The sequence below is a fragment of the Typopeltis vanoorti genome, chromosome 6 (assembly GCF_054136105.1).
Source record: "Typopeltis vanoorti isolate ZY-2024b chromosome 6, IOZ_Tvanoo_1.0, whole genome shotgun sequence".
NCBI classification, from domain to species: domain Eukaryota; kingdom Metazoa; phylum Arthropoda; class Arachnida; order Uropygi; family Thelyphonidae; genus Typopeltis; species Typopeltis vanoorti.
Window position 1 is genome coordinate 44,929,461 of NC_143554.1, and position 25,064 is coordinate 44,954,524.

General features: G+C 34.9%; 1 protein-coding gene across 2 annotated transcripts in view; it reads left to right on the forward strand.

The window, feature by feature from the left end:
• Positions 1-25,064, forward strand: part of Ubr3 (Ubr3 ubiquitin ligase) — a 542,232-nt gene that overhangs the window by 452,277 nt on the left and 64,891 nt on the right. For both annotated transcript variants that reach the window (XM_090394146.1, XM_090394147.1), the window contains exon 30: positions 12,813-12,937. In XM_090394146.1, the coding sequence (XP_090250272.1) occupies positions 12,813-12,937 (125 nt within the window). The remainder of the gene's footprint in view (positions 1-12,812; positions 12,938-25,064) is intronic.

The window sequence follows — 25,064 nt, forward strand, 5'->3', positions numbered from 1 at the left end:
CATCTCTAGTTGCTAGTATTTGTCCACTGATATTATTGATTACTGTTGTTTTCATATGGGGGGGGGGGTCCTGTTTTTTTTTTTTTTTGTTTTTTAGTTTCATGAAAAATTTTCTTAGGATTATTTACTGCAAAGTATTCTGGCTTTAAAAATTTCTTTTCTGTTGTCTTAGTTTATTGGCTTCCTCGCTGCTCTCTTTGTATCTCAAAGCAGCATGAATATCAGTTGGGTTATTAAGCCAAGTGTTTCTGTCTTTTTATTTGCCATTTCACATTCTTCATTGAACCATTTTTTATGCCGTATTTTACTTTGATTCTAATTGAGTTTTCTGCTGTTATTACTTTTATGCTATCCTTGATATGATTCCAGATATTTTCAATCTTTTCATTCTCTTCCATTTTCATATTTTTCAATTTCTGTTTTATTTTCTTCTCTGTTTTATTTTCTTCTCTGTTTTATTATATCCAGTTTGTTAATATTGTATCTCACTTGATTTGTATGTGCTGAAAAATATTTACTGTTTACCTTAAGAATGGCACCGGTTAGAAAATAGTCATCACACTCAGCTCTTCTGAAGCCCCAGATATTTTGAATGCAATTCAGATAGTAATCTCAATCTATTTCTGCTATTTCAATCTCAGTATGATTTTTATGAGACATTTATTATTAACATATTTAGTAAATACTTTGTGTTTCTTACCATTACCCAAATATTGTACACAATTAAATACAGCAAAAATTATAATGAATCAGTTCATCCTCATTGAGCCATAAGTGAAGGCTTCATCAACTTAACCTATGAGTGAAATTTTTGAACTAAAAAAAAAAATTAAACTAATACATTAGCATTCATGGTATATAAGCAGAAATCAAAATTTGCCTTGAAAATAAAAGAAATAAAATGAGAGAGTCAGAATTAAAAAGAAAAATTAAAAGACATTTAATGAAATAAATAGAACACACACACAGCAGATTTGCAGTGCAGTATATTTTTATACTGCACCAAAAGAAAATATATTTGAAAAGAATTTGAAGTTTAGACTGAAGGTAGAAGATAAATAATGTTAATAGGTATGAATTGTGCTGAAGGCTAAGGCTACTAAAGAAAGCTTGCGAATGAAAGAAGACCACCACAGAAGAATATTCATAAATTCTTGGATCATAAAGAATGTAGAAGCAAAAGTAAGTGATATGGGAGTGAAATGAAGTATAAATGAGGAAGCAGAAGTAAGGTGCAGGAGAATGAGCAGTAGTGAGACTACAGGAGTGACAGAGAGTGAATTTGTTGGAATGCAATATTTGATGAAACGGTTATTCAAAATGGAATATGCAGAGTGATATTAGATCTTTAGTGAAAAAAAAAAAAAATGAAAGCGTGCAAAAGAATAGAATGAAAGAAAAAGGGGAAAAGAGAGGTGATATGAGTGATTCAAGAATAGGAGTGGATGAAGATTTTATTAGAGGATTGGTTAATGAGAGAGTCCATAAGGTCTTATCTCCAGGAGGGAGAATGAGCAAGATAATTCATGCTTTGGACATGAGGAGGAAATGAGCAAGAGAATTAGTGGTGGTTGTGGGGACAAATGATTTAAGTGGGCATAAGAAAAATGTAAGGGTGAATATCATGAGGTTATTGAGGAGAATGAAATATAACAATATAGCGAGAAAGATTGTCAATGTGCTATCGAGGTATGACAATGATGAGTTGAGATGGAGAGCCATAATCATGAATGGTATGTTGGCAGAGTGTGTGAGGAGAAAGGAGTGCAGTTTATGGATGTATGGCATGTATTTGAGGGAAGAACGGAATTATACAGACATGATGAATATCATTTGAATGGCTTTGGAGTGAATGAATTGGAGAAACTATTGAAAGATGGAAATGCAGCATGTGATGCAAGCAAGAGATCAGAAGTAAGAGATGAAGTGAAAGATCATGAAAGTGGTATTGAAGAGACAGAAGTGCTGGACAACAGAAACAGTAATAGTGTAAGAGATGAAGAGAGAATGGGAATGCAAGAGGAACAGGGAAATAGGAAGAGTCGTGGTTGATAGGGAGAGTCGATGTTGGAAGTAGTAGAAAATGTGTATATGGGGATGATCAGCATAGAAATGGAATAGATTGGAATGTGAGTGGGGTAGTTGAGACTGAGCAGACATGTATGGTAAGAGGTGATAAAGGTGATTGGGCAAGGGCAGGTGCTGAGAAATCACAACCAACAAGTGGCTTAGGTGGAATAGGACTGGTTGTAGACCTAAAAGTGAACAGCTGTGTTTATTTACAATGCCAGGAGTATCGGAAATAAGGGAGATGAAATTGTTTCACTGATTGAGTTTATTCACCCAAAAATTGTTGGAATAAAGAAAAATGGTTGCATTTTTCACTTATTCCAAGATGATATCATGACAGGAATAGAGGAAAGGTACAGTGTTTTTTGTGAGGATAGAAAGGACAAGAAGAGAGAGAGAGAGCACTGCTAATGATAGCAGGAGAATTACGTCCACATAAGGTAAACATGACAGTGGGAAATAGCAGCAATGGTATTGATGAAGTGTGGTGTGAGGTGGAGGCTGACAGGAAGAGAGATATTTAGTTTAATGTTGCTATCAGAGAATGTGGATGGTGGTGTTGAAAAAATATATAAACAATTTGAGTTAGTCAACAAAGGAAGGGTGATTATAATTATAGTGATATAGATTGGAATGAAGAGATAACATTTGGGAATGATGAAAATGAACTTCTTGATTCTTGAGAGACACATATCATAGACAGTATGCAAAGGGGCACACTAAGATCAAGAGTTTTCGATCTGATCATTTCATCAGAGGATGTGATTATGAGTGGGGTTTTCCCTTCAGTTGGTGAGAGTGATCATGAAATGATCACCTGGGTTGTGGCTAGCCATATGAAGACTTCTGTGAGAGAAGGACATATGTGGAATTACAAGGCTGTTGATTATGACAAGCTTAGGAGACAGCTTGTAGCTACAGCATGGAATATGGAGTTGAGTGGTAAGGAAATAAATACTGCTTGAAAATTGACTATAAACCACATAACAGCATCAAGGGCAGGTGAATAAGATAGGTGTAAAATGGATGAATGATGGGATCAAGTATGAAATCTGGAAGAAGGCACTTTGTAGGCAGCACAAGATAAATAATGGTAATAATCAGTTGCATGAAAAATATAAAGAACAGGTTACAGCATGGAATACCAAGAGAGTGACTTGGTAAGGACAGCAAAAGTGCAGTATGAGAAGAAATTAGCAAATCAGGCCAAAAAAAAACCCTCAGGAGTTTATATATATATATATATATTTCCATCAGCATAAATGATATCGTAGCAAGTTTTGACATTATCTCATTATTTGCTAACGTCCCTAGTGAGGAGGTATTAACATTACTAAAGTACAAATTGTCTAAAAAGATATTTGCTTTATTAAAGCATTGTATTCAATCTGGCTACTTCAGATATAGGGACTCCATTTACAAACAGAACCAAGGCCTAGTAATGGGCAAAAAGAAATTTCTTCTAGATCCTCCTAGGCAGTGTATTATGGAAACTACTAATTTTAAAGGTAGCATCTCCATCCAATACATTAGTTCAGTCTCCAGTAAATTGGCTAAAATCCTTAAAAAATACAACATCAGGATGTTTTTCACTACACTTTCTAAAATCCGTTCTCTTATAAGCCATCCGAAGCCTACTCATCACAACCTAAAATATCCAGGTGTATACAAATTATGGTGCGATTGTAATATTCCTTATTTTGGACAGACTAACAAATTATTGAACTACGTATAGAGGAACATAAGAGTGATATCTCCTATAAAAGATCACATGCATCTGCACTATCCAGTCGTTCTTTTCTCAAACAATCCTCATGATGATCTACAAAGTCACTCACTTTGCTGGGATAAATCCGAAAACATTTTTCGCTGCAGTGATGAGTTTGAAAGGAAAATTGTGGAATCCAGGGAAATCCTCCTTAATCCTGAATGTTTGAACAGCAATTTAAGTTACAACATCCCTGAGAGCCATGCTGCAGTTGTTCAATACTGGTATTCACGAGAACTTACAAGCACGCACGCAACAAACAATGCCACATTGGATAGAACAACTTAAAAAATACGTTTTTTATGTCAATTATGTATTGCATTTTTGCCTGTAATTCTCAGTTTTTTGTAACTTCAATTTTTATTATTGTGTTCTACCTTTAGTGGATACCTGATGAAGGCTGTAAAAGGTTGAAACTTGTTGTATCATTTTCATTAAAACTTAATATTTTATCTCAGTTTAAAGTCATTAATATCTATTTTTAAAAAATATATATGGCAAGTAGAAAGAAGAATGATTATGTTAATAGATGAAAATGGGAAATTGGTAACTGCTGTAGAGGACATAGTCAAGGTATTCAGTGAGCAGTTGATCAGGATGTTTCAACTTCAGTGTGAAATGGGAAGTGAGCAAGAGGTAAATGAGGAGTTAAGTAAGCTAGATGTTAGTAAGACAGTAGAATTTGATGACATATCAGTACTTATCTTACGGGTTTCAAGGAATTAGCATGAGCTTTGGCCTACAAGAGTCTTGCAACAGCAAGATTCTTGTTAAACAAGTAAGCCAAGTAACTTCCTTCCATTTCTTTGGGAAATGGAATTATTAAGGCTAAGAAGTTAAGTATCATCACTTAACAAATGTAGTGGTAAGGCTAAGGCTACAACTTATAGGCCAATCTGTATATCTGGAGTTGTAGTTAAGGTATTGTAGATGTTGGTGAAAGCTAGGATACAAAAGTGGGTTGATAACAATAGTATTCTTTGTGCTTGTCAGCATGAATTTGTTAAAAGGTGACAAATGTATTGGACAAGGGAGATGCATATACAGTGTCATACTTTGATTTTGCAAAGGCTTTTGATAGACTGCCACACCACAAGTTAGTAACTAAACTGAAGCAGATGGGATTGGATGATAGATAAGTGAGTTGTGTAGGCAACTGGCTCTCAGATAGGTATCAGCAAGTTGTGTATGAAGGTGCAGTATCCTGGAAGAGGAAAGTCACTAATGGTGTGCCAAAGTAATCTGTTTTGGGCCATTGTTATTTAATTTGTATATTAATAATATTGGGAGTTGGTTTAGCTGTTGATATACAACTGTTTGCAGATGATGCAAAACTAGGGAGAGTGATGAGGAATCAAGCAGATATTGTGCCTTACAGGAGGACATGAATAGATTGTATGAGTGGGCAACAGTATGGAACTGTCAGTTCATTGTTGCAAAGTGTAAGGTTCTGAAATTTGCAAAGTATACCTTTGGAAGGGAAATTTTGGAGGAAGTTGAGGAGATGAGAGATCTTGATGTGGATAAGGTTCTGAAGTTCAGAAGTCACATTGAACAAGTTGTGAAGTCATCACATCAGATTATGGCAATAATGTGGAAAATCTTAACATGCATAAATGAGGAGGCTGTGGTTCCCATTGTATAATGCCTTGATCAGGCCTCATATAGATTACTGCACAGATTTTGTCCCTGGTTTTCAAGGTGATGAGAATATACTGGAAATGGTCCAGAGAAGACTGACTAAGGTGGTAATGGGATGTGAAATATGAAGACATATTGAGGGAATGCAGTTTGCAAAGTCTTTTGAATAGGAGGAAGAGAGGAATATGATTGAGACATTTAAGTTGGTAAAGTGTTTTCACCATGTTAATTTTGAAGAAATTTTTCATAGCATGGGAGAAGAACAAAGGGGACATCCCTGGAAGCTGTGGGAGTGGGGGCAAAAGGAACACAGAGAACCTTTGCATGCACTACAAAACCTGTCTTAAGAGAAGATAAGATGCCCATTTCGAGCATGTAATCTACTGTCATTAATGTTTTATTCAACCAAGATTCCACTGATAGTTGTGGATGTACATATCATCATGTGTAAACATATATTTCTTTGTTAATAAACCCATTTACTACATAACATATATTGTTGTAGGTATTCAGTACTGTTTTTTTTTTTTTTTCACCATACTATATTAAGAGAGACCTTCAGGGTGTCAGGGGACTCATCAAGGATATGGAAGCAACATTCAAGGGTCAGATAGATTTGTGACTTGTACAAAGTTAGAAGTTGTTTGGAGTTAAAGTAATTAATGCCTCGAATGAAAAAGAAAACCTAATTTTTTTAGAGACAGAGGAGGCAATATTTGTGCTAACAGAGATTTGAAGTTAGTGTCATCCCAAGAAGATAAATCTCATCATGCATGGCAATTTGGGTGTTTTCAAAAGTAACGCTGGAGGAGAAGGGGTTCTTTTTTGTTGGAAATAAGACAGTTGTTTTGCTTGCATTGAAATTGACAACATTATCCAAATTCCACTGATGAATGTTTTGGAGATCTGTATTCAAGGTGATAGAGGTAAAGGCTCTAGAGATTGTGGTGATTTATGCATTGCAGGTTTGTCAAATGAAAGGGAGGAATGTAATGTGCTGTCATCCAAAAAACTATGTATTGGGTTGGTAGGCTGCTGAGTAAGTTATTATATATAGAAGAAATAGAGTGAGTGAGAGGACAAAACCTTATGGCATCCCTGTATTATGGTTGTATACTTAGAAGATAAGGAACCATCCACCATCACCTAAACTGAGCATCCAGTCAGAAGGCTGGCAGTCCAACCACAGAATTTTATGGTGCAGAGCACCCAGATATGGTGACATGTCTTGGTGTTTACTTAATAAGCCTTTGTTCCAGACCTAGTCAAAAGTCTTGGAGATGTCAAGGGCTTTTTTTTTCCATGGTAAATGGTCCAGATGTGGTAACATAAGTAGATCACCTGTTGACCAACAGTAACAGAAACCATACCGACAGTCATTTATTAGCTGAGAGGCTTCAAGATAGCGTAGCAGTTGAGTGTTGATAGCTCTTTCCATTACTTTGGAAAGAACTGGAGCAAGAAAAATTGGATGGTGGTTTGAGGGTATACATTTGTCACCCTTTTTTAGGGATAATTGAATATGTAATAATTTCCAGACTGCAGGCTAGATACCAATGGAATAGGAGTGTAAAAAGAAGACACAGAATGGGTGTCAACCCTGGAGCACAGACCTTTATGACAATTGGAGGAATTCCATCAGGACCAGGGGACTTTTTAATCTCTTTTTTTTTTTTTTTTTTTTTGGTGAAAACATATGCCATTGAGGGTAGAATTTTTGTTGGATGGTTGAGGATATTTACCAAAATCAGCAGTACAAGAATTGGAGGAGAAGTAGAAAGCTGGGAGATTGAAATTTTCTGTGGGTGATAATGCAATAGAGCCATCAGGATACAACAGTGGTGGGAACATTTTGGGCAAAAGTTATGACAAGTGGCATTTGGCTGCCATTTGGACAGTATGCAAGCTTTTTGCTTTTAGCTCTCTCAAAGTCAGTTTTTGACATGTTGATAGTTTCCTGGCAGCTTTCATATAAACAGTATAGGTGGATGGAGTTTTGAATGCAAGCCAGTTATGGTATGCTTGACTCTTCTCTTGTATGGTTTGGTACCCCTGTAGGAGAACCAAGGCTCAGGTAGGAGTAGGAATTTAGGATGGAACAGAGAATAAATGTTTCTATGCAAAAGATTTATTTCGGTGATACATTATACATTATCATACATTCATTATTATACAGAAGAATTATACATTCCACACATTTTAGTTCATTTTAGTAAAGTTATGGAGACCACAACCATGTTAGAAATAATTACTTTAATTTCCCAACGTTTCAACCTTCATATTAAAGTTATCATCTGGTGTATGCACATATATATACAAAGACAAACTATATTACATTTTTAACAGTAAGCCAAAGTGACAGTGATTTGACCAAAAAAAAGCCCTATATCAAAGCTATATTCTATATATAACATCATCAGAGAACAAATTCATATAGATAGTTTTAATACAGCAAAGTGGTGGCCTAATCCATAAATTAACAAGAGTGTTATATTAGAGTTATGATCCTGGATTGCTTACAGTCCTAATTATAATTAACTCTTAAACCTAAAGGTTAAGTGGGTAGAATATGTGCAATCCATATTCTTAGGATTTTTGGACCACCATTATTGTTAAGATTAAGATGGTTGATAAGAATTTCACAGGCTTCCTCAAATTTACACTTATACCACATTTTGGTGTGATGTAAACATCAGTCAGTTCTATATAGAGTATTCAGAGCATGATCAGAAAGGCTAGATTTACATAGCTATTAAATTTAATATGCTGTTTATGTTCCTTTTTTCTGATAGGAATTGTGTACCCTGTTTCACCTATATGAGTTGAATAGGTTTTTTTAATTTTAAGGTTGTATTTCCGTAGTATTCTGTTTATTTTATTTGGTATACCTTTAATGTATGGAATGGCTACAGTTTTATTGTAATGTAGTTTATTTTTAAGTGGAGTCTTGTGAAGAATTTTGTTGATGGCATTTTGGCTGTAGCCATTTTTCAGGAAGGTATTGTTGATAACTTTTAATTCATGTTTAAGTGCTTGTTCACTGGAACAAATCTTCAAGCCCTGTTTTTTAGTGTGTTAATGACACTTAATTTTTGTGTTGGGTGGTGTGATTAAAAAACTAGGTGTCATTAAGAAGCTAATCTTTTTGACTCAATACTAAAAAATGGTTGCTAAAAATAAAGAATTCCATTTGATTTTTGTAAATATGTAGAAAGCTTATGATACTGTCCCAAGGAAGACGATGTTAGCAGGTATTGAAGAAAGCAGAAATAGATGAAGGCCCAGCAGACATGGTGCAGAGGATGTCCAAAGGATCTATGTCTACTATAAAGATTGGAACAAACTTTCTGAGGAATTTATTACTAGCAAGGGGCTTAAGCAGGGATGTTGTATGTCACCACCATTGTGTCCACACGGTTAGCCTAGTGGCTTTATGCTTTGCAACCATATGCTTGGGGAAGGAGTGTCCTACATTTAATTCCCATCAACGACGTGAGGAGCTCAAGGATCTTCCTCAGCCATAGCCTAGTTAGCCGGTCTTGGGTGTGGACAGCAGGTTTTTTCATCCCGCAAGCAGGCAAACTGGTCCGAGAACACACACACACACACGGACTACAGTCAGGAATACTGACCCAGCCATAGGTCTGGTTCTTCAGTCTATGCCAGTTCTGGAGCCCGGATGAAATTTGGGAGGACTAGATGGTACCGTGAACTCCCATATAAAGGGGGGACGCTGTATCATCACACGGAATTTATTTATTTACCACTGTTGTTCTGTATCCAAGATCTACTTGGATACAGCCTTGGAGGATTGGAACAGGCATTGCTATGGAATATGTGTACCCATAGGAGAGCAAGTCCTACATTCTCTTCTTTTTACAGATGATCAGGTGATTCTTGCATAGGACAAGGAGGATGTGGAATACCAGATGAGATAACTGTTGGATAATATGTATAATTGCTAGGGCCTGATAGTTAATCTTTTAAAAACCAAGTATGTAGTTGTTGGAGGTGATAGTGCAAGATCTTAAGTTACAAATGGGAACCATAAAATCAGTGGATGCCTTCAAATATTTGGGTAAATTCAGCCAGTGTGAAGTAGACACTGTTTCAAACAGGACAGGAATGAATGACTATTAGAACCACAAATAGTGTTTTATGGAATCATAAGGTCTGAAGGAAAACTAAGATGGTATATCTCTATAATCACATGAAATAGCATGTGATTATAGAGAGTATAATGACCTATGGATATGAATGTTGGACACCCACTAACAGCCAGAGGAGACAAGTAGAAGTTGTAAAAATGGATTTCTTCAGACAAAGTATAAGAGCCACCCATGTGAATTGTCTGAGAAATACATATATTCAAACAGAGATGAAAATTTAACAGCCTATGATGAAGGTATATGCTTTGAAATGGATGCATCCAGAAAATTAGAGAAGAATGATGGCCATTAAGAATTATGAACTGGTTGCTCCCTGGAAGGAGAAAACGAGGAAGATCAGGAGCATATAGGAAGGGACCGTTGTGAAAGTGATGGAGAAAAGAGGCCTATGGGATGAGGACTGGAGGAATTGTGTAGAGTGGAATCTGAAAACAGGCAGCTGCTTGCTGACAAGTTGCAAGAAGATAGTGTAAACCACATAGTAAAGAACTAAGCTCAGTGTCTCTTATTTGAATATCAGGTTTATTATACTTTACTTAATAATATTATTCTTGCAGATATATAAATAACAGCAGAGATAGCATGCAACTTGTTCTGTATAAGATTATGCTTACATCCTACAGACTTATTTTTATGTACAGCTTTTCTTACAATATCTTATTGTACACTTTATTGAGATCATCAAAGCTTAAATAATCATCCTTACTGTATATCCGTAATTTCTTAACTATTTGTCATCATCATCATCTTCACCAATTTCAGTCACGCACCCTCAAAAATGAAAAGATGAACAGGATACTGTTACAGTACCGTATATATAGTTGAGAACAGGAACTCTTGCCCACTAAAGATGATTTGGAAAATGATTTAGCCTCCAAAATCATTAAGTTAAACAGATGTTTAGAGAGAATCGGGAATTACAGAAAGTCGATTGGTGTTTAAAAGAGCATAGGGAGGATAAGAAAATTAAGCAGCAAAATGAGGAACAACTAAGCATGGAATTGGGTTTTTTTTTTGTCCACTTCTTTTCAGGAGTGAGCCTAGTCTTTCTGATATATTTCCCTGTATTCTCTAAGGATACATTCTAACTTACTTTCAGTGTGATTTACAGGACTACCTCTATCATCTGTCATGGAGTTCACCATGAAGTTTTGACGTTTCTCTTTTTGCAAATACTTTTACACATAACACTCCAGCTTATTCATTCAGTATTTCTTCATATTTTGCCACTAGATCTCTTAGTTTAGTTCTTTTCGAATGCTTGCACTTTTTCTTAATAATATCTGTTTATTTCAAACTACAGTTCACCTCTTAAAGATGCTTTGATTCCTGTTTAATTTGAATGTAATACTCATTTTAACTTGATTGAAACTAAATAGTGATGGCTGCTGTTTCAAATCCACTGCATACTCTTGTATATTGGATCAGTGTAATGATAATATTACTGTTAACAGTTACAACAATGTGACTTTTCTTTTGTATATTCCCCCCTCCCCACATGAATTCACTGTATATCTTTATGTTGGATGTTTAGTAATGACTAGTCTACATCCTTAGTGAAAATCCATGAAGTTTTTATTGTTATTATTAAATTTTCTCTTTTCTCCAAATTTTCCCAAAACATTTCTGTGTGTCTGGGATTTATTTATTCTGCTGTTTAGTTTTTCACAACATTCTAGGCATTACTTTTTTGTTTAAATCAGCTCTCTCTCACTATCTCTCTCTCTCCTCTTTTTTTAATGACTTGAAAATTCCTCCATTATCATCTTTCCTTCTGGAACCATCTGTGGGACTGTGGATACTAATAAGTCTCCTTGTCCAATTTCCCATTTTTCAAGTTTGTTGACTACTCTTCAAGAAGTTTATCATCATGTTTAGTGTTAAATTCTCCTTTCTATCTCCTTTCTCTCTCTCTCTCCTTCTTTCTCTGATCACTGTTGCCCTAATACAACAGCCTACAGTTATTATTTAGTAATATCATTCCTGTTTTAGTCTTCATCTACTGGTTATGTCAACATAGTATTCTGTAGCTTCTCTGCTAATAACCCCACCATTATCTTTTCTGTTATTGCTTCTAATGTTGAGGATGCCTTTCTTCGTTTATGTTCAATTTGAAGCTTTGAGAACACCGAATACACTGTTTTTCCTTGTTCAGTGATGGAAATAGTTTATCTTATAAGTGGATGATGCCTCATCTAGAATGACATTTTTTTTACTATCCTGTTTGTTTGTAGTTTATTATATTCTGTAGTTTATACGGAATATAATTTGGCTAAGTTCTACATTCCCAGTGCATCCTTGTTTGTTTTATATAAAACATGATATCTACATGATCTCACAGTGATATGCTTCATCATTAAGTGCACACACAGATGATGGACACATTGAACAAGGACAAACTTTTTACTGTTTTTTCCCTTGTTCATTGATGGAAATAGTTTCAGAATGTTAAGATTGAACATTGAGTCAGAAGCCCTTATTGGTTCTCTGCACTTCCTCAGAGATTTTGTTCAAGTTTCGTCACAGTTAATTGCCTTAGTCCTGTTTGTAATAATGAACCATTTACTATAAAGCAAAAAGGTCTCAGCAGTTTGGCTCCAGCTTGTCCTTCCTTCAACAAATTTTCTTCTCCTTTAATTAAAAGCATGTTTGCATAATCTTTTATGAAACATTTAATAAATTTCTCTACAATTGTCACATTTACTTTTAATTTCCTTTTTAATAACTTGTTATTGAGAAAGCCCTGTTTTTCAGTTGGCAACAGGTAGCCTCTCTGATAATCCATTTCTGGAATACCTGATTTGTAACTATTATTTGTTGACAGGTGCATTAAATGCTCTTAAAATTGCACTGCTTTCCTCATGACAACATCAGCATGTATAAGATGGGACTACATTATTGAGAACCCTAAAAAAATGTATATACTTGCTTTTGTATTGTCCATTCTAAAAAAACTTTATAAAATTGCAGAAATTAAATTTTAATTGTTAACTACCTTTTATAGGTGTTTCAGATTTGATTTTCTGATATTATTATACTAAATGGAAACTGAGGATAAAGTTAAATTTTCTTTTAATACTAACTTATGCTTTTAGATATATGTACATAATATATAACAATTAAAATTATGACAGATGTGCTAAAAGTATGTTGTTAATTTTCAGCCTACTATACCTGCATAGTGTCTGTATTGTATAACTTAGCTCATCTGCAGGCAGTTGCTCAATTAAGCTGTTCGTTGACACAAAGCCAAAGGACTCATTGGAAAGAAATTGCCTTAGAAAAAAAAGTAATTTAGAGCTTCAAAAAAAAAAAAGTTTGGACTAACGTTTTAGCATTTAATGTTTTTAATTATACGTTGTATCAGTAGTGAAATATTTTATTCATGTTTGAAACTCTAAAATAGATTGAAAAAATTAGCTTCTCAAATAAAATCTCTAGTGTTGATGTTGAAATTATTATTTGTTATTCACAATGGTCATATATTGGCATGTACATAGCAAAGAACTAGCAGAAGAATTACAAAATACTATGTTCGCATATTTGGTGTGATACTGAGAAAACATAAACAGGTGAGTTCCTTCTAAATAATGATTATAAGATATTTTTTCAGACATAAAAGATCACAGAAAGGAAGGAATAACTAATATTAGAAACAATGAAACTAAACTTCTTGAAAGGAAGTCATTTTCAAATTTGGTGATATGGGTGCATTTCCAGAGCTTTGCTCCTGTCATCCTGTAAAAGATTGTAGCAGGGAAGAATCTGAGGAATTTTGAGTTATTAGGAAGATCAGCTGGCATTACTAAAAGCTGGTTCTTGTTGGAGACCTAAACAGCAGAGTGGAAAATAAACATATAGCTTTATATATGCTTATTTTCCACAGAGTTATTAAAATGTTTTGCAAAATTTTGGATTAAGGATAAATCTAATAATAACAGTGAGAATTTGCTAGATTTCTGCTTCAGATCCAAGATGAAAGAGTATATCTTGGGATTTGGAATAGAAAGTAATCATCACCTGCTATAGTGCTGGATAAAAATATGTATTTAGGTATACTAAGTTTTAAGTTTCATATATAAACTTTAGACTCATCATTATCAAATTCCTAATATGTACCTTCAAGAAGAGTATATAGGGTACTCCTCTTATAGCACTACATACCATCATGGAACTGCATGAAAAATTTACGTTGATACTAACATCCTGTTGAAAATTTTCCTTCAAATTAGTCTGTTATCTGAGGACTCCAGTATTGCAGTCTTATATTTTGATCTTCCAAGGTACTTTCTTTTACTGGCATCAATCTACTTAGGTCTTGGTGTTTTCCTCTGAGTCTTTTTTCCTGCCATCCTGGAAAAAAAAAAAAAAAAAAACTTGTTTTGTTAATCTTTCCTCTCCCATTCCATTTATGTGACTACACCACCTGAGGTTAGCCCTGCTAACCTCAGGTGGTATGGTCTTGTATTAGATTCTATTATTATGTTAACGTAGACAATCTATGTTAGACTGGCCTTCAAGTTTTCCTTCCATAATTTTCTTAGTCTCTTCTCAAGCATGATTGCATAAATATTATCTGGAACATCCAATAGGGAAATTTCACTGTGATTCTCACACTCAGTTTTATTTCCCTTTTTATAGATAGGTTCTATGAAGACCTACACTCCAATCATCTGAAATTTAACCATGCCTTCTGAATTATGCAATTCAACTACTATAAAACTTTTATATCTGTAGTGGAGCATTGCTGGTTGAATATCATCTATTCCAGCTACCTTTCCTCATTTCAGGCTTTTGATGGTTTTTCTACCTGAAGTATTTATATAAAAACTTCTGAATGAATTCCTCTAAAATATTTCTTACCACTCTTCTGTCACTTCTTGTTTCATTTAACAATCGTTCCAAGTAATTCTTCAAACAACTAGGATATTTTTATTCTTCAGTCTTCATGTCTCTTTATCATCTGTGATTCCTTTTATTGTACTCTTTCCTCTATTTCTGAGTTTTACCAATAGCCTCCAGAACTACTTGCAACATTCATATTTGTCTTATATATTCTGATCCTACTCTTTCAAGAACTGTTGTTTAGCTACTTTTATGCACTGCTTCACTTTTATATTTTTCTTTGTATTCTCTCAGAACACATATGACTTACCTGTTAGGAACTATTAATACACTTTCTTCTTTTCCATGACTGCCTTTTTAACTTTCTGAGTCCACTATCCCCTTGTGAATTTTATATTCTTGCAACTTGCAAATGTTTCTGTCTAAATCATTCGGTGTTTTCTTCAGAGTCTGCCAGTGAGTCTCTCCAAAATTTGTTTTCACACTCGATTTTTTCTCAAATATTATTTGTATACTTAAGTTTACAGTTTGCCTCTGAAAGCTGCCCAACTTTGATTCTTCTTTAAAACTTTTAGAGTACTTTTATTCTCCATCATAATATTTATTTTTATTCTACTTAAAAATAAATAGTGATCGCTTCCTATTTCAGATTCCTTGTATACTTGTGTCCTGAACCAGCATGAAAATAACACAATCAGCATTAACATAATAAATGAGATAGTTCTTATTTCTTGTCTCCTCTCCATGTGAATTTTTGGATATCTTCATATTGAAACCTGATGTTATTGATGACTAGTCCTTGCCCTGAACAAAAATCTTGTAGGTACTTGCCACTATTATTAGTTTGCTCTTTTCTCCAGATTTTCTCAAAATATTTCTGTATGTTTAGTCTTCATTTCCAACTCTGCTTTTTAGATCTCTAACAAGGACCAACTTTTTTCTTCATCTTAGTCTTTTATTATTATGATACAGGTATCCCCATGGAGTCAAAAGACTCATTGCAGGAGACTCACACTAACCATTATTCACACAATATTTATCATATGAATTATATATTTAGTTTAATCCTTTATCCAAGTGTAAGTAAACAAAGGTTGCGCCTGACGTATCTTCAGGACTGGGGCAACTCATGGCAAAGGTGGACTGAGTTCTCATCATAATAAATTTAGTTTAATCCTTTATCCAAGTGTATGCAAACAAGGTTTGTGCCTGAAGTATCTTCAGGACTGAGGCAACTCGTAGTAAAGGGGGACCAAGCTCTCATCACTCCTTTTCTCGGCTCCCATAATTCAAAGCACATCTCCTTGCGGACATGTATAATGCTATGCATTAAGGGAAGGGCCACTACCCAGACCAGTTTCAAACTTTATTGAGGTCTCGTCAGTGGGCACCAGACCCAAAAGTGTGATACTAAGGCAGAAAATGGAGAGGTCATATTTACTTATGAGTTCTCATCACTTTCCTTGGTATCCCATAATGCAAAGCACATCTCCTTGCAGACATGTATAATGCTATGCATTATGGGAAGGGTCACTACCCAGACTGATTTAGACTTTTATTGAGGTCTCTTCGGTGGGAGCCAGACCCAGAGGTGATACCAAGGTTGAAACAATGCAAAAGTCATATTTCCATATGCCAGTTGCCAAAAGGTGTCACAGGTCGAATCCGGTCTGGGTAGTGACCCTTCCCATAATGGGATATGGGATACTAAAGAAAATGATGAGAACTCAGTCCACCTTTGCCATGAGTTGTCCCAGTCCTGAAGATACTTCAGGTGCAAACTTTGTTTGCTTACACTTGGGTAAAGGATTAAACTAAATATATAATTTATAGTCTACCCAAGTGGAAAAAATCTTCCAACATTTATCATATGCTCCTTGAATTCATTCACTGCTCACCAAACCAAAAATCTAGGAGAGCATAAAACAATACATCTCAAGGGTATTTGACAAAATTCCATACACAGAGCTTGGAAAATTTTGTGCTAGCTCACAGTCAGCCAAATATCTCATTTATAAGCTGTTAGCCTGGGTGTACTCTACCATGGGTACCTAATATATCATAGTCACAACTAAATAAAATAAAATCTTTCAGTCTACACACATATATATTTCTATTTCTTAATCGTGTTTCTTAATTCGGATTGGCTCTGAAACATTGTCGAATAGACAGGGCCAGTGATATCATACAACAACAGGGCCAGTGATATCATACAACAGCAACAACTCAGAAAGCATTCGAAAAACATCTAGAATCAATATAATTAAAATTTTGTAAAAATAAATAATACCTCTTTATCAACTTCCCCAAGTTTCAGCATCTGCTATTAATGTCAAATTTTACATATTCCATTATTGGGTAAGAAATAAGCTAATTACAATGTTTTGCTGTTTATCTATTTTATATTGCCATGTGATGATTAATTGGTTTCTTCACGAATATGACTGACCGCTCTATGAGTTAAAATGTTGTGTGCATACTAACCTCTCATCAGTCAAATTCCATTATGACAAAATCAGTGATAATTTACAGAACTGGTATTTGTAATGACCACTATTCCCCAATATATATTCAAGAAGTAAGATAAACATACAAAAACAGTTTACCATATAAAACAGTATCAACATTACATTAATTAAATTTTCGATTAAACCAAAACTCCTAGATTTTTTTTTTGTCTCTTGTCAGATGCCATCTACTTCCAGGAAGTGGACTACCATGAGCTTCCACCATGTACGGTTTTGTGCTTCTCTTTTGCATTCTTCATAGGACAAAAAAAGGTCCAGTCCTTAATATTTCCCATCCAATCTGTTTTTTGTCTTCCTCTTCTTTTTCCTTGTATCATTCCTTCTAGAAGTGTTTTTTGTAGGGATTCATGCCTTAGTATATGACCAAGGTAGGTGGTTTCCCTTTTCTTAATGGTTTTCAACAGATTCCTATCTTCTCCAGTCATCTCTAATATTTCTAAATTAGTTTTTTTTGGCAGTCCATGGGACTCTAAGAATTCTTCTGAGGATACACATCTCAAAGGCTTTAGTTTATTTTCATAATATTTTGATATTGTCCAGATTTCTGCTCCATATAGCAGTGTTGGCCATACGTATTATTTGGACAGCCTAATTCTTGTTTTTGTGTGAATTTCCCTTGAGGTTAGAATGTTTTTCATGCTAATGAAGGTTGATCTAGCAATTTCTATTCTTCTTAATATTTCCTTATCACACTTTCCATTCTCTGTAATTAGTTGACCCAAATATATTTTTCCTTTTTCTCTTATTACCAGCATGGTAATAAGAGAAAAAGGAAAAAATGAAACAACAAATTTTAACAGACTGTAAAAGACTGGTACAAAATGTTGGTACAATAGGCGAAACATACTTCAACATAGATTCTGACCACAGACTCCTCAGAGCCATTATAAGAATAGAGCACAAAAAAGAACAACATATCAGGGCAACATCAAACCATAAAAGACAACCCAAACAAATAGACTACCACATGCATTTTTCTCTTATATCCTGCTATGCTCCAACATCTGTAGCTGATAATCAAGAAATAGAAAATTTTTACATGAATCTTGAACAGGCATTAAATTATAAGTCAACATACACATTCGTTGGTGGTGACTTTAATGCCAAAATAGGATATGGAAAAGAAGATGAAAAGTTTATAGGACTACATGGCCTAGGAGAAAGAAATAGAAGAGGAGAGAGATTAACTGAATTTGCTGCAGCTGAACAACTCTTTATCATGAACACTTTTTTCAACAAATGCCTAGGAAGAAGATGGACTTGACAATCACCGAATGGAGACACAAAAAATGAAATTGACTACATTTTAATAGACTGTAAAAGACGGGTACAAAATGTTGGTACAATAGGCGAAACATACTTCAACATAGATTCTGACCACAGACTCCTCAGAGCCATTATAAGAATAGACCACAAAAAAAGAACAACATATCAAGGCAACATCAAACTACAAAAGACAACCCAAACAAATAGACTACCACAAGTTCAGGAAGTACATAGGAGAGACTGAATGGACTATTAAGAACTGTTACATAAATGATGACTATATTGACTATTAATGAATTCAACGAGTGCACGAAAAAATCAGAAATTCCTGTGAAACAAAAGAAAAGAGAATGACTCTCACCTCAAACTATGGAACTACCGAAAATGAGAAAAAGAAGCGAAGAAATCTGAAGAAAATTTTCTAGAATACAAAATTATTTGTAAGTTACTAAGGAAAAGAATTCCAGAAGACTACAAAGCTTTCAGGATACAAAAATTAAGAGAAGCAGTGCAGGCAAAAACCAGCCTGAAAAAAATAAAGACTTAAATTTTAAACAGTCAATTCCATCTGCTTTATAGGATCAAAATGGAGAAAAACATACTAATAGAAAAAGGATAGAAGAAATTGTGTAGAATTTTTATAATGATCTCTATGCAACTAAGTGCCAAGTTTCAGAACCAAGCAATATACCAGATGTACTTCCAGAAGAAATAGAACATGCCCTTAAGAAAATGAGTCAAGGAAAAGCCTCAGGACTTGATCATGTTAAGGCTGAAGAAATCCAACAAGGTGGACCAATTATTTTCAAAGCCTTGGCTGCCAGATTCACGTGGTACTTCAAAGAAAGAAAGATTCCAGAGGAATGGAAAACCTCAAAAACCATACTTCTATTCAAAAAAGGAAACAAGGAAGACATAAAAAAACTATTGTCCAATCTGTCTACTCTCTCACATATATATAAGATCATGAACAGAGTAATACTGAACAGAATCCAAAACACTCTAGAAGACAACTCCAGCAGAGAGCAGGCAGGATTCAGAAGAGGCTTCTCCACAATAGATCATATCCAGATCATTTCACAACTAACAGAAAAATGCAGAGAATACCGAATCCCTCTATGTTTCCTCTTTATTGATTTTAAAAAAGCATTTGATACTATAGAACACAATGCAGTCATCAGTGCCTTACTGGAAACAAATGTGGATCCTACTTATATCCACATGATAAAAGAAATTAACAAAAATCAGACCACACAAATAACCCTATTTGATCAACCTATAAATATAGATGTAAAGAGAAGGGTCCACCAAGGCGATGTGATCTCCCCAAATCTATTTACCAGCACTTTAGAATACATTCTGAAAAAAATAGACCTAAATGGAGGAATAAGCATAGATGGTGAAAAGCTACAAATTCTTATGTTTGCCGATGATCTAGTACTGATATCCCACAACCCAAAAGACCTAGAAGAAATGGGTGAAAAAGTATACACAAACAGCAGTAAGATAGGCTTAGAAATGAATCTAGAAAAAACAAAATGGATCAAAAACATCTACACAAATGATAGTCACCTATATATTGATAACATCCCTATAGAACAAGTTGACTCATACAAGTACTTAGGACAAACAATAAAAATGAATAACGATTTATCTGAAGAACTAGCAAAAAAAAAAAAGAAAAGAAAAGAAAGAAAGCTGCATAGCTATCATTCAACAGACTAAAAGAAACACTTACTGATCCAAATCTTGGCATCTCTCCGAAGGCAAAACTATTTAATAATGATATTCTACCATCATTCACATATGGATCAGAAACATGGAACACAACAAGAAAAGAAGAAGTGACTCTCAGAATAACTCAGCGTGCAATAGAACACAGGATTTGTAACATCAGCAGAATGGAACACGTTAGAAACACGGAACTAAGAAAGAGATCAGGCATAAAAGATGTGGTAACTGCAGTATATGAAAGCAAGATGAGATGGGCAGGTCACATAGCCAGACTCAGGGATAACAGATGGACATATAGAATACTCAACTGGCAACCAAGAATAAAGAGAAAACCAGGAAGACCACCTAAGAACATGGAAGAGAGAGGCTCAAGATCGTTGGAGGCATCTTTGTGAGAGATCGTTGGAGGCATCTACTCCTAAATTTCTGATGTATTTGATTAGTTGTTCATGTTGTATATGTTGTATATTGTCAAAGGCCTTTGTGTAGTCAATAAAACATAAGTAGACTTCTTTCTGCTTCTCTAGATATCTTTCTATAATAGTTCTAATGTTGAAGAGTCCTTCTCTAGTTCCTTTATTTTCCTGGAAACCAGATTGTGTTTCATTAGTTTCCAATTTGATTTTATGTTTGAAGTTTATTTTTCACTTGGTTAGACTATAATGAATTTAGTTTAATCCTTTATCCAAGTGTAAGCAAACAAAGTTTGCGCCTGAAAATATCTTCAGGACTGGGGTAAGGTAGTGCAACACCAGGCAACTCCAAGAAAAGATGGACCAAGCTCCATCTTTTCTCTTCTCGGAGTTGTCTGGTGTTGCACTACCTTACCCCAGTCCTGAAGATATTTTCAGGCGCAAACTTTGTTTGCTTACACTTGGATAAAGGATTAAACTAAATTCATTATATTGATTTTATGTTTATTTCTTTCTAGGATGATATGTGACATATAACATAACTTTTGCTATCTGACTGATCAGACGGATTGTTCTATATTCTTCACATTTGATTGTCTTCGATTGTTTAGATATTGGTAGGAACATTGAGTGCTTAAAATCTTTTGGCAGGTGTCCAGTTTTGTATATTTTGTTACATATGTCAGTCAGTGATCTTATAGCCTTATCATCTAAAGCCTTTAGATATTCTGCCATAATTCCATCCATTCCTGGAGCTTTTCCTGGTTTCAGTTTCCTAATGGCATTTGTTACTTCCCAGGTAAGAATAGTAGGACTCTCGAAATCCTTGCATTGGCTTTTCTATTCTATCATGATTGTAGAGTTCCTTTGAATACTCTACCCATCTATCCCTTATTTTGTCTTTCTCCATTAGGATGTTTCCATTGGTATCTTCAATGCAACGAGAGCCTACCCTTTTGCAAGATTTGGTAGTTAGCTCCCTAACTTTTTCATGAAGTTCTCTGGTTTTGTGCGTTGTGTCCAGAAGTTCAATTTCCTTGCATTTGTTGTTGAGCCATAGTTCTTTTGCAATCCTACATTCTTTCCTGATCTCCTTGTTTAAGTTCTTGTATTCAGGACAATGTTTGTGTTTCTTTCTTTCCTCCATCATTTTCAGTATCTTGTCATTCATCCAGGGCTTACTCATTTTCTTCTCAAATTTGGGAATTGTTTGTTTTACTGCCTTTTTTATGTCCTCTTTAAATTTCTGCCATCTATCCTCAATCTCATCTTTAGGGTAAGGATACTTGGTTGTATCAGGAACATTAACAGCAGTGGATTGTGCCAGTTCATTTAAAATTTTATCTTGTATTTCTTGATTTTTAAGGGAGCCAAGATCATATTTTTCTATGTTTAGAGGTTTCATTGTTTTCTTTAATTTTATTGCTACTTTAATGACCACAGGATTGTGGTCTGATCCAATATCAGCCTCTGGATATGTTTTGGCTTGTAAGATGTTATTCCGGAATCTGTTTTTAATCATTATATAGTCAATCTGGTTCCTACAGCTGCCTCCAGGACTTTTCCATGTGTAATCTTCTAGGAGGGTGGCTAAATAAAGCATTTGCTATTACCAGATTGTTCTCTTCGCAGAACTGTATTAATCTTTCTCCTCTTGGATTTCTATGTCCCAGATCCTGGTTCCCATGCAGGAAGAGATATTTTCTGAGCCTACTTTAGAATTTAGATCTCCCATAACGATAGTTATATCATCTGATTTAGCATTGTTTAGTGCATTTTGAATGTCTTCATAGAAACATTTTACATCTTCATCTGGATAATCAGAAGTAGGTGCATATATTTGGACAATAAAAATATTAAAAGGTTGAGCTGCAATTTTTAATGCAATTATCCTGTCACTTATGGACCAAAATCCAAGTAAGGATTGTACAATCTTATTTTTTAGTACAAATGCTACTCCATTCCTATGACTGCTCCACATGAGTATATAATTGAATGGCTCTTTCTGTTTATTTTTCCACTATTAGTCCATTTGACTTCACTGATACCAGCAATGTCAATTTTCATTGTTTCAAGTTCTTGTATAAGGTTATCTAACTTCCCAGCTTCATATAAGATCCTTACATTCCAAGTTGCAATCCTTAAGAGGAGATTCTTGGTTTTCAGACATGAAGGATCAGGAGATACCCTCCCTGGAGGGTTTAAGGTAACCTCATCATATGCTATTTTCATAGTATCCATCTTACGTTCCCGAGTTTCTTTCTCTTCTTCCCTGTAATGTTTCCAAGAGACAAAAGTTGCAGAGGGCCAACCTTGTCTCTGTTACTTAAATCCGACATGGTTCTCTGTTTCATGATTTACTACGGAAGGTTACTTGGTGAGGTCCCTGTCTCTTCCACGGTGACTGGCCACATCTCTGTTTTGTCTCGGAGTGTGCCCAGACTGTATCACATAGTTTGCTGTCATGCCTTCATTACTAGTGTCAAATTAAATCATCTGCTAACTCAGCCATTCCAGTCCCCAAATGCAACAAGGAGGAGACACTCCTTCACTACAGCATAAAATGTTGATACCCTCACTTAGTTTTGCATGCCAGTCGAGGCACTGTCCCGATTTTTTTTTTACTCATCATTTAAAAATTCTCACTTGTCACAAACAAGCATATTTTTTAAGCCCTACCTATACATCTTGAGATGTAGCTTCAATTTAAGATATAACCAAAGATCTAATTGATCCAAGCCACAGTATGGAGTTATTGAGGTGAACAACAATTTTGTTCACTTCAATGGCTATCAAAGAGATATGATTTGAAGTTATGGAACTTCTGGCCTATAGCACTGACTTGCAGGGAGCAGTTGATTTTTTATGGAACAAAGACATCAAAGGTCATACTGCATGAGAAACACAGGTTTACAGCAGTACATATGGTAAACGGTTAGTAAGACAATCGCAAACATCCATGCCCTTGGTAGGATTCGAACCTGCAGCCTGTTGGCTGGAGAGCGGATGCGCTAACCACTCGGCCAACCAGGCCAGCACACTGACTTGGATCTTGTACACTTCTAATTATGTTCTGAATTTAAAAAAAAAAGTTGTTATACAGCCAAGAAATGTATTGAAAATGATGGAAATTATGTTGAGAAATAGTATTAATTTGGAGTTAAAAACTTCAAACTCTCTTTTGATTTCAATTTCATGTACATATCTCTTTTGGGTTGGGAGTTATCACAAAGGTGACATTACTTTTGGAATTTCCTCATAGCATTAAGATCAAACTGAAAGATATCATCAAATAATAGATCCACTCACTACTTCTTGAAAGTTTTTGTTATAAATTGAATTAAAGATGCCAAGAAATTATATTCTTGTTTATTCTTTATCCAAGTGATCCTTCACAATTAATGACCTTACATTAATTGTCTTGGTATCCTATGATGCAAAATACTTTTGTTTTGGATGTGTATAATGCTAACCATTATGGAAAGAGCCACTATTGTTTTTACCTTTACTGAGGTTTCATTAGTGGGAGCAAGACTCAGAAAAGATACCAAGGTTTGAAGTGATGCAGAGGTCATATAATTTCAATTATACTTACCTTAGCATTATACACACCCAAAAGGATGCATGCTTTCCAATGCAGGATACTAAGGCAATTAATTTGAAGTCATTAGCCTCTGTATACTAGTAGCTTGGTAGTGAAGATATTTATGTGCAAACTTCATTTGCTTTCACTTAAATAAAGGATAAACCAAGAATATAATTTCTTGTCATCTTTAATTTAATTTATAACCAAGTGAAAAAGCTTTCAATATCTATCTCTGATTCCAAGTAATTTAATAATAAGATGATGCATCTTTCACTACTTGTATGTGGGAAATATGCAACTTTCTACATTACTTCAACATTGGTGTTGCTTCTTGCTCTTACTAATGATGTTTAATAATGCTTTCCTGGGGAGTAGAGAAGCACTGCTGAATTTCCTGTCATGGAGTGATGAGTTTAGTAGTGATCCTTTAGGGTCACTCAGTGAGATTTAGAGTAATCTTGTAGATCACTCAGAGTTTTTAGAGAGGTATCCCAGCACTTGAACATACCTTGGTAAAGGCTGAAACCTATCTGAGCAGTGGCCCTTTCTATAATGATTGGTGTTATACACATACAAAAGAATGTGTGTTTTGCATTATGAGATATTAAGGCAATTAATACAAAGCTATTATCCTCTATAATAAGTAGAGTAGTCACGAAGAGACTTCATATGCAAACTTTGTTTGCTTACATTTGGATGAAGGAAAAACCAAGAATATAATTTCTTGGCATCTTTAATTTAATTCAATTCACTACTTCAACAGGTAAACTTTTCCACTCACTCACAGTTCTGTGAGAGAAAAATCCAGCCCTCATCCCTTTCTTAATAACACACAAGCTTAACTTCTACAGATGTCCCCTTGTCTTCTCAATACCGCCATATAATGAAAAATTTTATCAACTGATATCCTATAATACCCTCTGAACAGTTTGTAGACCTATTATGCCATCTGTCTTTCTCCTGGCCACCAGTATCTGCAATCCACTTACTTTTATTCTTTCTTTTAAGGTTACACAGTGGTCAGCATTCGTAGTGAAGAATTTT